Source organism: Sapajus apella, unplaced genomic scaffold (genome assembly GCF_009761245.1).
Source record: "Sapajus apella isolate SASKATOON/1434 unplaced genomic scaffold, GSC_monkey_1.0 scaffold36, whole genome shotgun sequence".
Lineage (NCBI taxonomy): Eukaryota > Metazoa > Chordata > Mammalia > Primates > Cebidae > Sapajus > Sapajus apella.
The window spans coordinates 35,692,387-35,707,404 of NW_022436976.1; the positions used below are offsets into that span (position 1 = coordinate 35,692,387).

The 15,018-nt window shown below is 38.9% G+C and overlaps 1 protein-coding gene across 7 annotated transcripts in view; it reads right to left on the reverse strand.

Moving 5' to 3' along the window:
• ELAVL4 (ELAV like RNA binding protein 4) overlaps positions 1-15,018 on the reverse strand; it is a 99,295-nt gene that overhangs the window by 65,909 nt on the left and 18,368 nt on the right. The window contains exons 1-2 of one of the 7 annotated variants that reach the window (XM_032297079.1): positions 10,995-11,005; positions 9,110-9,125 (exon numbers count right to left, since the gene is read on the reverse strand). The exons of the other annotated variants lie outside the window; for them this stretch is intronic. Of the exons in view, the coding sequence (XP_032152970.1) occupies positions 9,110-9,112 (3 nt within the window). The 5' untranslated portion in view covers positions 9,113-9,125; positions 10,995-11,005. Of the gene's footprint in view, positions 1-9,109; positions 9,126-10,994; positions 11,006-15,018 lie in introns of those variants that run through there. 7 annotated transcript variants of the gene reach the window in all.

Sequence of the window (15,018 nt, forward strand, 5' to 3'; positions counted from 1 at the left end):
TCCTCCCTCCCTCCCTCTCTCCCTCCTTCCTTCCCTCCTCCCTCCCTCCCTCCCTCCCTACCTCCCTTCTTTCCTTCCCTCCCTCCCTCCCTTCCTTATTTTTCACTCAGTCTCTCTATGTTGCACAGGCTGCACTTGAACTCCTGGGCTCAAGTGATCCTCCCACCTCAACCTCCTGAGTAGATGATATTTATTCCATCAGCTCATGACTTTCTTACACCTCCTTCCATCTTCCACTCTTCACAAAGCTTTAATTTTCTCAAGTTTGGGGCAATCAGGCTAGAGTTACAGGACTGATCTTCTTCCTCACAATGGAGGAGAATCATTGTTGCTACCATAGTCTTCTCACCATCCTGCCAACCACACCATATTGTGTCCTTGTCCTAACATTTTCCCAAAATGGTAGTATGAAAATAAAGATGGGAAGTCCCCAAACTGTTCCTTCCATTCAAGCCTGTGACATTTTTGGAATACTTCAGTGTAGACTAACACTCTTTTACTTCTTAACAGCAAAGTTTAGAACCCTGTCTTACCCCATCCCCTCCACTTCACCTACCCACTACCCCACTTTACTGTTTTGCATTTACATATTTTAACCTAGTTAACCTACAGCTTCTTTCAGGATTTATTTCATGAGGCAAATAAAAGGTTACAACTTTACATTACAGGAACCTGCCCTGATACAGAACTCACTACTGACATTCATCATCTAAGAGCCCAGTGCAGGGTCCTTGTACACCTGTCACCATACTTTTGGCAGTCCTTAACTCCCAGTTTTCTGGCGGAGATACAGCCTTACTGTTCAATTCATATAAAAGGATCAAGAGGACAGAACCAAAGAAGGTCACAGGAGCATGATGTTTCATTTACAATATACTCTTACCCTCTATCTTCAGCCACCTTTAAATGTCAGTATTCCCAGAAACGAGAAAGATGTTAAAGGAATGTACTGATTGCAAACATGTCTCAGCTGTGTACATCTGAGACTCACACATGAATTTTATTAAATATTTTAATGAGTACATAGAGGTGTTTTCTTTTACCATGTTGGAAGGACTTTTGAAAATATACATATAAAGCTAACCCTTATGTAATAGAACAAGCTTTCCCAGGTGCATGAAGAATAATGTTTACCAAGGGCAGTCACTGAATTGAACCATTAAAGAAATAGATTTAAATTATTCATGAGAACAAAAATAAAAGTCCTAATTGTCTTTGTAGGCATTTCCCACTTAACCCTTGTAAAATTCTGACATGCCGTATGTTAGACTCTGGTGGACGCAATAGCCCAGACTATTGCATCTCACCCATATTTTAAAGCCTGAAAAACAAATTCCCAAAGTTAGAAAATTACACAGCAGGCTCTGTGTTCCTGAAGACAGACATTATTTTTTGTAAAATTCCTCACTTCTCTGTTTGCTCCTTAAAAGATACTAAAAAAATGTCCTTACAACCCCCCAATTTCATATTTCTTTAACGTATCTTACATCAGCTCATAAAATCTATTCTCTCCCTTCCTTCTTTTCAAGAGGCTTTAATTCACTCAAGTCCCTTCAGGTTAATATTTTTTTCTAAATGCAGCACTTTCTTGGTTATGATTCAACTGTGAAGGAGACATATGCTATTAATGGGACCCAAGAGGAGGGACTGCAGCTGATGATCTGATAACTCTAGGAAAAGGGAACTTGGAAATACCACCCTTCCAACCAAATTGCACGTGATGACTCACCAAGACCACTGGACTGAGGGACTGTGGCTAAAGACTGTACTCATGTTCCCCAAAACCATTCTTACCATGTTTCTGTAGTTTCTGTTGGAAGGTAACTAGAAAACTCTAGAAAAAAATATTTAATTCCATCCAGGAAACACACTCTGACAGCTTAATAATACCTTTGGGCAGATGCACAAATAACCTGAAAGACCTATTTACTCTGGGAAGTTATGTGGTAATAAATTCTCAACATATCCTTAAAACAAGTGTATTCAATTCAACACAAGTTTATTGAATGCTATTATAAGCCAAAGCATTCTTCTAGAAGGTGGGAAAACAAAAATAATTTGGTCTCTACCTGTAGGGGGCTCAAGCTGGGAGGATGGCAGAGGAGGGCAGGCACACAAACGATTAATTAAAATTGATTGTATATCCCTTTCTTTCAAGCAGTCCCCTTCGGAGTTTCTCAAATGTCTCCCCCCTCAGCAAAAGCATATAAATCGTATACACTTAGACTAATCCTGTTCTGATACTGAACTGACACTCCTATTCCTGGTATAAATGCCTGCATCCTAAAAAAATGACCTGTTTACTTGTCGACTCTTTGTTTTGTTTCTACAATGAAAACATAGCACTTTATAATTTAAAAGGAAGTTATATTTGTAACAATGAGGTAAGCGTGAGGCATCCCTTCTTTGAAATAGCATCTTCTGCTCTGGAGATGAATACCAGGCATGCCAAAAGTATTCTCAGTGGTGGTAGTCAGGGCTTTTAAAAAACCAGCAGCCACTGGAGAGAACAAGAGGCATTAATACTTAAAGTAGTAGGGCGAGCACAGATATGAAAAGCATAATCAAAATTTAATTTCTCTTAGGCATCATTCTCAAATTCACAGAAATCCAAGTTTTAATCTTCTTCCCCAGACACATCACACACATTTCCCCTCCTTAATAAATACTGGCCTCCTTTACATCTTACAATGTTTCTTTAGAGTTTCATTTTGGACCTAAGATGATTTCCTGGTGTATCCATCTTCTGGTAAGACCCTTGGGTGTTTGGTTTTAACTAACTTTTATAGCTAACTCTCCAGAGCTGAGGGACAGCCTGATCACTTAGCACATTATAAAGATGAGGAAACCCTTTCCTCAACCCCCACAATTCAGTTCTCTTTTCCAAAATGGCCAGTAAACAAATAAATAAATACAGTCTCATACTTTCAATACGCTTTCTTTAAGTCAGATTTGTAAAAGACAAATGTTTGCATTTTAATAAAAATACAATTTCATGCGCAAGCTCAGTCTTCCTGTAAAATTATCAGCTCTAATAAAAAAATAATTTGGAAAACAATTCCTTCTCATTCTGTTTCTTAAGTCCTTCTGAATTCTGAAGGTTTAATGTGGATAAAATAACTAAAATGTCTAATAATAATCTCTGGATACCTGTTGGGATGGGAACCAGTTGTGATGGGAAATACGTTATTTTCATTTTCCATACAAAGAACAGTTAATGAATCATTTGAAAAACTGCCCGCAGATTAAGCCAGACTTATTTTTCCAATTAAATGTATAAACAACAGTCAATGGCACAACATTAGTATTGTATATTTATAAAATGCCTGGCTAGTGGCTCAGTGGCAGCAAACTTCTGAGGTTTAGCCGTGAACAGCAATGTGCTATTCTGCATATGTATCATGATCTAAAACATTAGGTCACATCTCTGAAATTAAGTTTATGCACACTCAGATTAAATTCTCCAGAAATCTACATAGAAATGTGTTTCATTTTGGAAAAAACAAAACAAAACAGCAAACCACATGTTTTCTTAACATAGTAGCTAAGGTGAGGAAGAGGGGAGGAGTAAAAGCGGGTAGAGGGAGTTTGTCTCTAGAAAAATCTGTGGAGAAGCCTCATTCTTTTTAAGAGAAATTTTATAATGTCAACGGCTCTTCCAATTGTGCAATTCAAAAAATTAAGTCATTCTGAAGGTAAAGATAATAAGTGAAATAAAATGGCTCTTAGCACCTCAATGTGTGTATAACTGGCCATGATAAATTGTACTCATAGACAATTCATACAGCCTCATATAGCTACATGTTCATTCATGAAAAGATCCTGAATGTCGTTATGATAAAGTAGTTTTAAATCTGACAATTACTTTATCACACTTGAAACTTTATTGTTAACTTCTCCCTTCATTGCCTTTCTTCCTTTATTTTTTTTAATAAGAGATAAACGTTAGAAAAAAAGAACTTCTTGACTTGATAGGAGAACTTTATCCCTCAAACTTCCTCTGAGAGCCAATTGGACACCACTGACCCTGGACATTCCCCGGGAAGGTAGCAGGGGCAGGAGTAAAACTGGACTCCACTAAATCAGTGTTGGTGAGAATTCAGGCCTGGGCAAGGAGAAGTGTGCCTTTGAATTATTTGTGGGCAACATGTTTACACAGAAACTAGAAACTTAAGGTTTGCAAGTGTCAAGTTCTAAGATGCAGTGAAATAGTCTTTCTCATCATTGTGGGTGGAAGGAGAAATTGGCACATCTTTGCTTATGTTCATATTCTTGGACCCGATGATCCATTCTGAAAGTCAGAAAAGAATCCAAAATTCTGCAGACCAAAAGCACGCACAATGAGGTATATTAAGAGGAGTGAGAAAAACGGAAACAGCCCAAGGGTCTAACAAGGGGGATGGCTAAATAACTCGTTGTACAGTTTTTGGATACAGTGTTCTGCAATTATTAAAGTTAGGTTTATAATAGGTTTTTATAATGTGAGAAAATATATATAATGAATATAGAAAAAGAAGTGAAATAAAAGATTGATTAACTCAATTATATAAACAGGTACAGAGTAGGAGAGAAAAATAAAGAACACTGACAATAAATGACAGAATTACAGGTGATTGTTACACTTTCCTCCATCTTTATTTGTCAACTCTGTTTTGTGTCTACAATGAGAATATAGCACTTTTATAATCTGAAAGGAAGCTGTTTTTTAAAACAGAAAGAAAACGTCAAGTTCTTCAAACCAGTTTAGAGCCACAGTATTTAAAATGATTCTGTCTCCTCCCCAGAGCTACCCTGTGGGATCTCTCCTTGGCCACACTCTGTTCGTTACTATATTAGAGGACACACGGGAGCCCAAATGAATAAAAATCACATTTCTAGAAAGAGTCTCTGGTTCAGTCTCCCCTTCTCCCAAATCACTGCGAATTAGCAAGGTTACAATCTTAGATCTGCCTACTGCCTGGCAGCAACCTTCATGAGGACAGCAAGGAGAGAAGATGATTTATAAGAAAACTATTCTCTGGATCAGGGTGTGAAAAGTACTGATCCGTTCTAAAAGCTCCTGCTGACAAACTCCGATATTATGAACATTTTGCACTTGGACAAAAGCTCCCACTTTTCTTAATTACATGGTTTGAGCAGGAGTCTGCTTTCAGGATCTGCCCAATCACACAACAGCCATTTATTTTCCCAACTGCAGCTGCCAAAATTTTCCTGATCTCTGTTCTGTGCTCCATCTTCAAGGACATCTTGTGAATGTATGAGACTGTCAAGCTGCATTCCATACCATGCTTTTTAAGCTTCTCTCTCTCTCTCTTGCATTTGAACATCCTCCTAATACTTATTGATTAAAAATATCATGAACAAGAAGCAAAGTAGAAAAAGAAAAAGCAAACAAACAAAATGCAGAAATCACAAGTATCAGAATACTTATGTCTGCTCTGAGGCAAGTACTTTTTATGACATTGAACCACTAATATTCTCTGTCCTCTGTGTGATGTGTTTGCTTTTGTTTTCCATATTAGGAAAATGAGTGCCAAATCTTTAGCCTTCTGTGTGTAAAGGACACAGGACTTCACTACAAACTTCTGTGTTTTTTTATTTTTAACATAAATTTTAGCTCTGAATTTATCTTTAAAAAGATCCTCTTAGTTTCTCTTAACTTCAATTTCTTCATTTTTCTATTTTTTAAAAAAACTCCTACTATACATATTTTTATGATTTGCCACATAAAAACAGGATTTTAGACTAAAAGAGAATAAATAAGTTAGTATTTCTGTTTTCACAATCTTTTGCCTTTTCAAAATATGCTTTTGAAAGGTCACACTCACTAACTGGGCAAAAGTCAAGTTGGTATTTTTAAAAATCAGAAATAAGACTTTTAAAAACACATGATAAAATTTCAACAATTATATTTGTATTATAATTCAAGCTGTATAATCTACAATTCTCAGATAAGGCCCTTTTAGAATTAATTTACTATGTCCCTAAGAATAATTAGTATATGATACATGTATATTATCATGTATACTTATCAAATGGATATAATACATGTATTTTGAAACTAAAATATTACTTCTTTGAGTAGAGTAAGCTTGTCCTTTGAATCACAGATACAAAGAAAATTTGCTTGGTAAACTCTTACAACTCTTAATACATTCTTTTTATCCTAGAAATTTACCTTTTTAAAAAGTACAATATTAACACATATTCAGAATCATCTGTTGTCAATTAGAACAACCTAAAATTTCTTTAGTTACAGGAATATATTTGAAAGCAAATTATAAGCCACAATTTAATAGTATTAATATAGTGCTTCATTGGAACAGCCCCTCCCCCAAACTGAAGTTATTTCTCTAAAGAAGGAATAAAAGCCAAGCTAAGTTCCCTAACATTAATGAGTTCCTTTGATGGGCCAGAAACCATTATGTTGAATGGCAGGGATATGAAGGAGAGAAAAAGAGTTCCTACCTGCAAGGAAGTAAATAAATAAGTAAATAAGAAATTACTGTGTAATGTCATAAATGTAGTAATGGAAAAGTATATACAAAGTGCCTTGAATATGACAAACACTAAATAAAAGGAAATCCTGTTACAATGCTGATTAAAAAGTGCTTTGGGATACACAGGAAAATGTTTAGGCAAGTAATTATCATTAACTCCTTCCAATACTACTAATAGTAAACACATAAGAAATGGGGAGAGATGTCTTTACATATACCATTTCACTTAATTCTCACACAACTTTGAGAAGTGGGTATTATTCCTCTCATCTACAGATGTAGAAGTGCTGTCACTCTATACATGATGGAGAAATGAGGCTTCAGACAGTGTTCATGTCACTCAACTAGGATTGTAACTTGAACTCAAGGCTGAAACCAAGTTCACGCCCTTTCTTCAATCTCTAAGTCTGAGGATTTTTCCTATCATTATGAAGTGCAGCCCAGTAATCTTGGAGAATGTAAATTATCTAATCCTATTAAAATCATCTAGCCTGTGTATCTGCTGTTTATTAGTAAATACTGCCAAATAAATGGGTGTTACAGGAAAGATGATAATTCAAAATTCTACATGGTATAATGGGAAAAGCAAGAGATTTGGAGGTGATCGGACTTGGGTTGGAAATCCAGCTCCAGACTTGACCCTGGTTTAGCCAGTTGAGACTCTCCGCAGTGCAATTTAAATTTACTCATTTGAAAAATGTGAACAATTCTATCTGCCTTGTGGTGTTGCTGTGAGGATTAAAAACAACAAATTTTAAGGGACCTGGTTCAGAGCTCAGCACACAGTAAGCACTCAGTACATGTTAATTTTCCTTGCCCCAAAAGTAACATTCTGAAATATGTGCCCATTAAAATGTGCTGCAGGTGGCAAAGTTGACTAATCTAAGAGCTGGTAAGATTTGTCCTTGGAATTTAATTTCTGAAATAGAAAAGTATACTTAAAAACATTACTGGCCGGGGGAGGTAGCTCACTTCTGTAATCCCAGCGCTTTGGGAGGCAAGGCGGGTGGATCATTTGAGGTCAGCTATTCAACACCAGCCTGGCCAACATAGTGAAACCCCATCTCTACTAAAAATACCAAAATTAGACGGCCATGGTCGTGGGTGCCTGTAATCCCAGCTACTCGGGGGTCTGAAGCAGGAGAGAATCACTTGAACCTGGGAGGCGGATGTTGCAGTGAGCTGAGATCCTGCCACTGCACTCCAGCCCGGGCGAAAGAGCGAGACTCTGTCTCAAAAACAACAACAACAAAAAAACACATTACTACTCATTACCTATGCCAATAGCTATTCTTTTCATCTTCACAATGCTCCACAAACATTCACTAATAAGCTCTCACAATAATGCCAAACTGGAAAACACATAGCAAAGGGGTAGGGAGTCGTGAATTCTAAAAAAGAAATAATGAAAGTACCGTTTTTGACACAAACACAATTTCTGGTATCTTTTGCCCTTTCAAAAAGTCCTCCACTATGAATGGCTCAAGTTAGGTACTTCAAATGTAAATAACCAGTCAGGGGTTTCTGATTTCCTACAAGGAAAACCATCATGTTTCCATCGGAAATTTCAGATCACTGCCACAGTGCAGTCTGCATATTGATAACAGAGGGCCTTTCTGGCTTTCCACAAGAAAACTCCGGGCAGAAGAGCAGAGCTGTTCTTGGTCCATCCTCCACTCGGACAGCTCCTTTCTTCCTGTGTACCCCAAGAAGGAGCTAAACTGACAGAATGCACTTCAAGAGGGTCTTCCAGGGCACAGTCAGAAAGGTGTGGTGGGAAGTATACAGATAACAGAGCAAGTGTTATTCCCCCTGAAGAAATGAGACTAACTCTTACAAAGCCCTTACAAAATCTTCACTTAAAAAAATAATAATAATTTTTTATAACAATTAAATTACATGTGGACTCAGAGGATTTTGTAAGTACATTCACACTCATCACCTCACTTAATTTTCATGAAGACCCTGAGAGATGGGGGTGGAGTCTTCCCTTGCCATCACTTGCATTTTACAGGTGAGCAAACTAAGGGTTAAGGAACAAATGGAAGGTAAAGCTAACTAGCCTCTATTCACATGGTGCAAAGCCTGGATCTGAACTGACATCTTCCAGTCACTGACTCCCATCTTCCTTCTTTACCCACTACAAGTTCCATAAGCCCTGGAATGCGCATTCCAGGCAACAGCCTTCTGTAGCCTTCTGCAGCCAGCAATGACAAACCAGAGCACACTGTGTTCTCTCCTGTGCCACACTCTGCACATAAGCACTCCCTTGGCCTGGAAAGCCCTTCCCTCTCTGCCATTAGACCTAACCTGCCCCTTCCCCAATCCCCCATCATGGCCCCTACTTCTTGTCCCTCATACTCATTTCCATTACAGACATGTGCCACACAGCATTGAAACTCTCCAGCCTCCTATCTTTCTCTATCACTGGACTGTGAGCTCCTTGAGGGCTGGGACTGTGTTTGATTCATTTGTAATTCCAGGGAAGAGTGCAGAGCTCCTAATTTTGCTGGTAGAACAAATGAATAAATGGATGACTCTATAGGTCCTCATAGCTTTCTATAGCCAAATCTGCTCTCCTTGCCCGTTCATCCTCACTTTGCTCTAACCATAAACTTCTCTTATCTCTCTGCTTTTCAGAATCAATGCAAAAGTAGAAGCAAATTCATTCTTTTAAAGCTATATTGGCCTTATCATTTTTGTCTCCCTCAACTTCCTTCAAACTATCCCAAAAGACTATTTTCTAAACCTGCGGTCTTCCATTTTCCAAGTAAAGCCATCTTAACAGACTTTATTTCTTCATCTCCACATAGGAAATTAGATCTCCTCTGTTTCAGGCCTAAGCTCATATTTTATTTTCACATTCAGTCTGAATTTGGCTGAAGTGTGCAGTACCATCTTGACGTTGACAGCCCCAGAGAGCATTTCCACCTGTAAGAGTTTCTGCAAGTCACAAACCCCATAGAACATTTCCACCTGTAAGAGTTTCTGCAAGTCACAAACCCCATAGAACATTTCCACCTGTAAGAGTTTCTGCAAGTCAAAAGCCAGCGGGGGCACTTAACATTCTCCTGTAACAACTATTAGACCTGAGCATGCCTGGCATGTTATTTCTTTTAAATAAGAGAATAAATAAATTATCATTTAATCACTTTTTTTTTTTTTTTTGAGATGGAGTCTTGCTCTGTCACCAGGCTGGAGTATAGTGGCATGATCTTGGCTCACTGCAACCTCCGTCTCCTGGGTTTAATCAATTCCCCACCTTAGCCTCCTGAGTAGCTAGAACTACAGGCAGGCGCCACCCTGCCCAGCTAATTTTTTTGTATTTTAGTAGAGATGAGGTTCACCATGGCCAGGATGTTCTGGATCTCCTGACCTCATGATCCGCCCGCTTCGGCCTCCCAAAGTGCTGGGATTATAGGCATGAGTCACGGCGCCTGGCCTCATGTAATCACTTCTGCATCCATTCAGGTAACATCAATTTAGACATGTATTAAATATCAGTTGCATAGCATAATAGTTAATAACACAGTCACTAGAGCTTGACTGCTCAGCTTTAAATTCCTGTTTAGCTGTGTGACCTTGGACAAGTTACTTAACCATTCTGTGTCTCAGTTTTCCAAGTATATTAGGCCATATCAATAGGATAACGTTGATAGGCTTCACAGGAACGTGGCAAAGATTAAATCTATTATCATTGTTGGATAACTGAGTTCCATGTCGCTTGATTACTGCCCTCTAGGAATTCCGTCTTGGAAGGTTAGTAGACATTTGAAAACAGACAAAGTTCCAGATGCAGTGAGGCAAGTACCATATTCTGAATGCCTTTGGCAGTAGGTCCCTTCCATTTCTTTGCATATGTGTCCAGCAAACTGCTTTTGCCATCACCATCTAAATTACCCTGCCATTTTGCAAAACTCCTCAGAGCCCACCTCCCTGACCTACATGGCTTCAGACAACTCCTCTTTCTCCTCTGTCCTGGTACTCACCACTTGCTTTTTGCCTGCCTGTCTTCCCACTGACAAGGAATGCCTTGAAAATAGGGCCTGAATTTTGGCTGACTTCTTACTCCCAGCATGCAGTACATGGGGGAATCCAGCCAATGCCCACTGAATGGATCAGCAATCAGAGTCAGGTGCAGGGTGCTTGGAGAGTTTAGAGGGAGAGCACATAGGGACATAGGAGGAAATATCCTTATCTCCAACCCACCAGGCTTCTTTCTCAGCATGCTGAGATAATTTTAAGAGGAATGAGTGATTCTTTATTTTAAAATGCTTTTTTTTTTAAATTTTAAAATGCTTTTTTAAAGCATTAGCTTACTCTTCCTGCTCAGTTTATTTTAGATACGTGCAGCCATCAAGATCAAAACAAATGTGAATTAGTGATCAAGGGGGTCAAATAAATTTTGGGTGAATCACAATACTAACATGCCATTAACCACAAGAGGAAGAAAATATTTAGAGTTTCATCCAGTGCCCTGTATAAAACGTGTACTGTCAAATATTTGGAAAATCATGCTTTTATTCTTAAGCATGTTTGATGGAGAGTTTTGTTTTGTTTTTAAAGTAATTTCAAGTCTACACATCGCTATTGAAAACAAAGGAGCTTTGGGATGAGAATAAACTGTGCCCTTTTTTCGCTTTCTCTTCAATCTTAATTTTAATCAGGTAAATTGATTTTATTCAGTGAAATAAAAGTTTAATTTTAATCTTTAATTTTATTGACTAGTATACACAATGGACAGAGGAGATACAATACATAAAAGTTTATACCTACATTCCAAAACTAGTGCTTTCCAGTTGCTCTCACCAGAGCATCAAGTAGGTTTATGTATAAATACAGTTAGTATAGGAGTCTTTCCTTGAAATTTTTTGACCTATGAAAATAATCAAATCATCCTTCCCCTTTATCCTCCATTAAAAAGTAAATATTCTAACTTATTACTAGAAAGAATTGGACTCAGGATTTAAGACTCCAGAGCCCTTTTAACCAAGTGCTTTTTGTCATAGAGACCCAGGCCTCTAAGAGCCTGTGACGCCAGGAGGATGGAGCCAACACAGGTTTTGACAGAGTCTCTATCATACCGTAGATTTACAGCAAATCTAATCTGATTTTCTTCATAGTCATTTCTGAGATGATATATATTCAGTTTTGAGATGATCTCTCTTTTTTTAAAGTTATAGAATGGGAAGTAGCTCTCATTTTTTAGTCTAAATCTTTTCTCCCTGTGAGCCCTGAAATAAATTACCAATATCTAAGATGCGCACCCTAGGGGGGACTGAACTTATTTTCAAAATCCTCCTTTATTAGATGCCTACTATGTGCCAGGCCCTGAACCGGGTTCTTTACACATGTTAATTAGTTCATCTTCTAAACAAGCTTTGGAGGAAGGTATTTTTATCCCAATTTTACAGATAAGGAACCTGAGGCTCAGACAAGTTAATGACTTTACCAAGACCCCACTACAAGTAAGTGAAGGAAAAAAACACCCCATTTTGCAGACTCCTAAGTTGCCCTTAACCAGCAGAATACTCATGGACAGGTAGAATCCTATGATAATGCCAATGACTACCTCACCTTATAGGTTCAGGCTCCGGCAAGGAGCCATCAGCAGATCTTAACAGCCTCACTTGAGAAGACATTCTGGCTGACCCCATCCTTAGCTGAATGATTGGCCAAATCCTCCTCCTGACCTTCCCGGAACATTTATCCCATTTCACAGTCTAACACAGGGAAATAGAATAGAACCTCTCTTCACAGGCTGGGACCTCTGGCCTATTTATGAGTTCTCTATGTTAAGTTTCCCTGAGGCTCAGACACCTCAATTCAATTGTCCAATCATTCCACGGATGACCACCTTACACCAAATGCAGGTCAGACAAGTCTGTGTCCAAGAGTTAGTAGCTGGACATATGAAGCTCAGCCTTTCAGAGTAGAGCATTGACTGTTCCAGCTCACCAAGCAGAAGCAAGGCACTGGCAGAACTATTGTGGCCTCACTGTGTGCCCACAAACAAGGACTCATTAGTGTCGCTCTCTAACCTAGCATCTCTTATTTTTTAAACAGCATTTTGCTTGTGAAATTATAAAATACCACATAGTAAATAATATCTATCTTTATTTTTTTTTTTTATATAAAGATACAGAGTCTGCTATCTAGGCTGGAGTGCAGTGGTGTGATCACAGCTTATTACAGCCTCAAACTCCCAGGCTCAGGTGATCCTTCCACCTAAGTCTCCTGCATAACTGGGACTGCAGGCACATACCATTATGCCATGATTTACTTATTACTTATTTACTCTACTCTGTCTTCCCCTCTAAAATGAAAGATCCATAAAGGCAAGGACTTGTCTTAGTCACTGCTATCAGTATTACCTAGAACAGTGTTTGGCAGGCATTCAACAAACATTTGAAGAATGGGAAACAATATTATATGATAACAGTAATGATGATGATCATTATCAGTTTATATGCCAAATAACTGTTTTAAAACCTTAATATTTCACTGGTCCGCCACATCCTCACAACAACCCTAGTTTACAGATGAAAAAGTTGAGGCATAGGGAGAGGAACTGATTTGCCCAGGGTCACAACTGATAAAGCCACAATTTGAATCCAGGCAGTCATGATTAAAAGTCCCTATTAACTTGGATGGTTGAGGCTGCAGTGAGCTGTGATTGCACCACTGCACTCTACTCTGGGTGACATAGTGAGACCCTATCTCAAAAAAATCCCTATTAATAACCACTAGGCTAAATGCCTCTCATTAATTCCTACCTTTTAAGGGATGAGTAATATAAAATAGGAGAACATGAGCTTTGGAGTGAAACATACTAGGTTTTGAATTCCCAGTCTGATATTTTCCTAGCCATGTGACCTTGTACAAGTTACTTAAACTACATTGTTCTCTTCCTTCAAAATGGGAATAAAAATATCTGCTCCTAGGCCGGGCGCGGTGGCTCACGCCTGTAATCCCAGCACTTTGGGAGGCCGAGGTGGGTGGATCACGAGGTCAAGAGATTGAGACCATCCTGGTCAACATGGTGAAACCCCGTCTCTACTAAAAATACAAAAATTCAGCTGGGCATGGCGGCATGTGCCTGTAATCCCAGCTACTCAGGAGGCTGAGGCAGGAGAATTGCCTGAACCCAGGAGGCGGAGGTTGCGGTGAGCCGAGATCGCGCCATTGCACTCCAGCCTGGGTAACAAGAGTAGAAAATAAGAATAAAATTATATATATATATATATATATATATATATATATATATATCTGCTCCTTACAGTTGTGAGACTTAATGAGATAACCTAAGTAACGTTCTTTCTGCAAAGCCTGACACACACATTACATAAAGGGTCACTCTTATTGTGATGTGTCATTGTTAACTGCATGTGGTACTGACAGCAAGTGACATAAAGGAGTCTAGAGGAAAGAAGAATCTGAGCAATTTCAGGTGAGTCATGGTGATCAGGGAAAGTTCCATGTAAATATACTCAAGACCTTCAGCTCAAAGTTATAGAACTGGGGTTGGTCAGTAAGCTGTGTCAAAACCCGTCTTCACAACAAGGGGGATTTGGGTCCAATAACCACTCATAGGCTAGGGGGCACCTGATGGGAACACATTATGAAAAATCTAATTAATATCTAACTATATCAGTTAACAATTACTGAGCACCTACTTGGTACCAGGCATAAAGATAAACCCAGTGCTGACTGTTGAGGCAGTGGTGAAACCTAGACAAAAAAACATTTGATTATAAAGTGTTGAAGACCAGTGATGGAATGATGCTGGCAGTGTTAACAGAGACAGCTCCAACCCAGAGAGAGGTAGGGCAAGGCTTTCTGGGTGACACTGGCCTCCTATTTGTTTCATGAAGCCAGGTGAATAAAGTAGAAAGATGTTGGAGTCTGAGGGATCTGTGTGAGCATCGGTAGGGAACACTGTGGTGTAGTTCTACAGTGGAGCATGAACAGAAGGCAAACAGCCCCAAGATGGGAGGCTGGAAAGGAGAGAAGGAGCCTGGCCACAGAGGGGCTCCTGGGTTTTGTGAAGCTACCTGGACTTGGTCCTGAGCCACAGATCAATTAAGTAGCCATCTTTGAGATCTCATCTTAACTGTGTGCCTGTAGCAAATACACTGTTTCTCCATGATATACAAAGAAAACAGCACTGGGAGAGAGAAAAAATACATTATTTTTTAGGCTTACTGCTGAATTTTCTTTAGGGCCCTATTTTCTTCCTGAGTAGATCACAGGTATTTCTAGCAGTAGTGTAGTATATTACTTCATGACACTGTTCCCCTTTTATGCTCTAAAGTTGTTTTAAATTCAACTCTGTTCAGCAAATGTTACCCTCCCTTTCCCAGCACTGTACCCTGAGTGAATTCCTAAATATTTGCTGAATTGGGCTGCAATTAATCTAGCAACTACTGTATAAGGTAACATTGTGTCAACAGGCAAGGATGAAACATAGGGGTAGGTGGAGATAAACAGATGAATATCAGAGCTCACTCACCCTCAG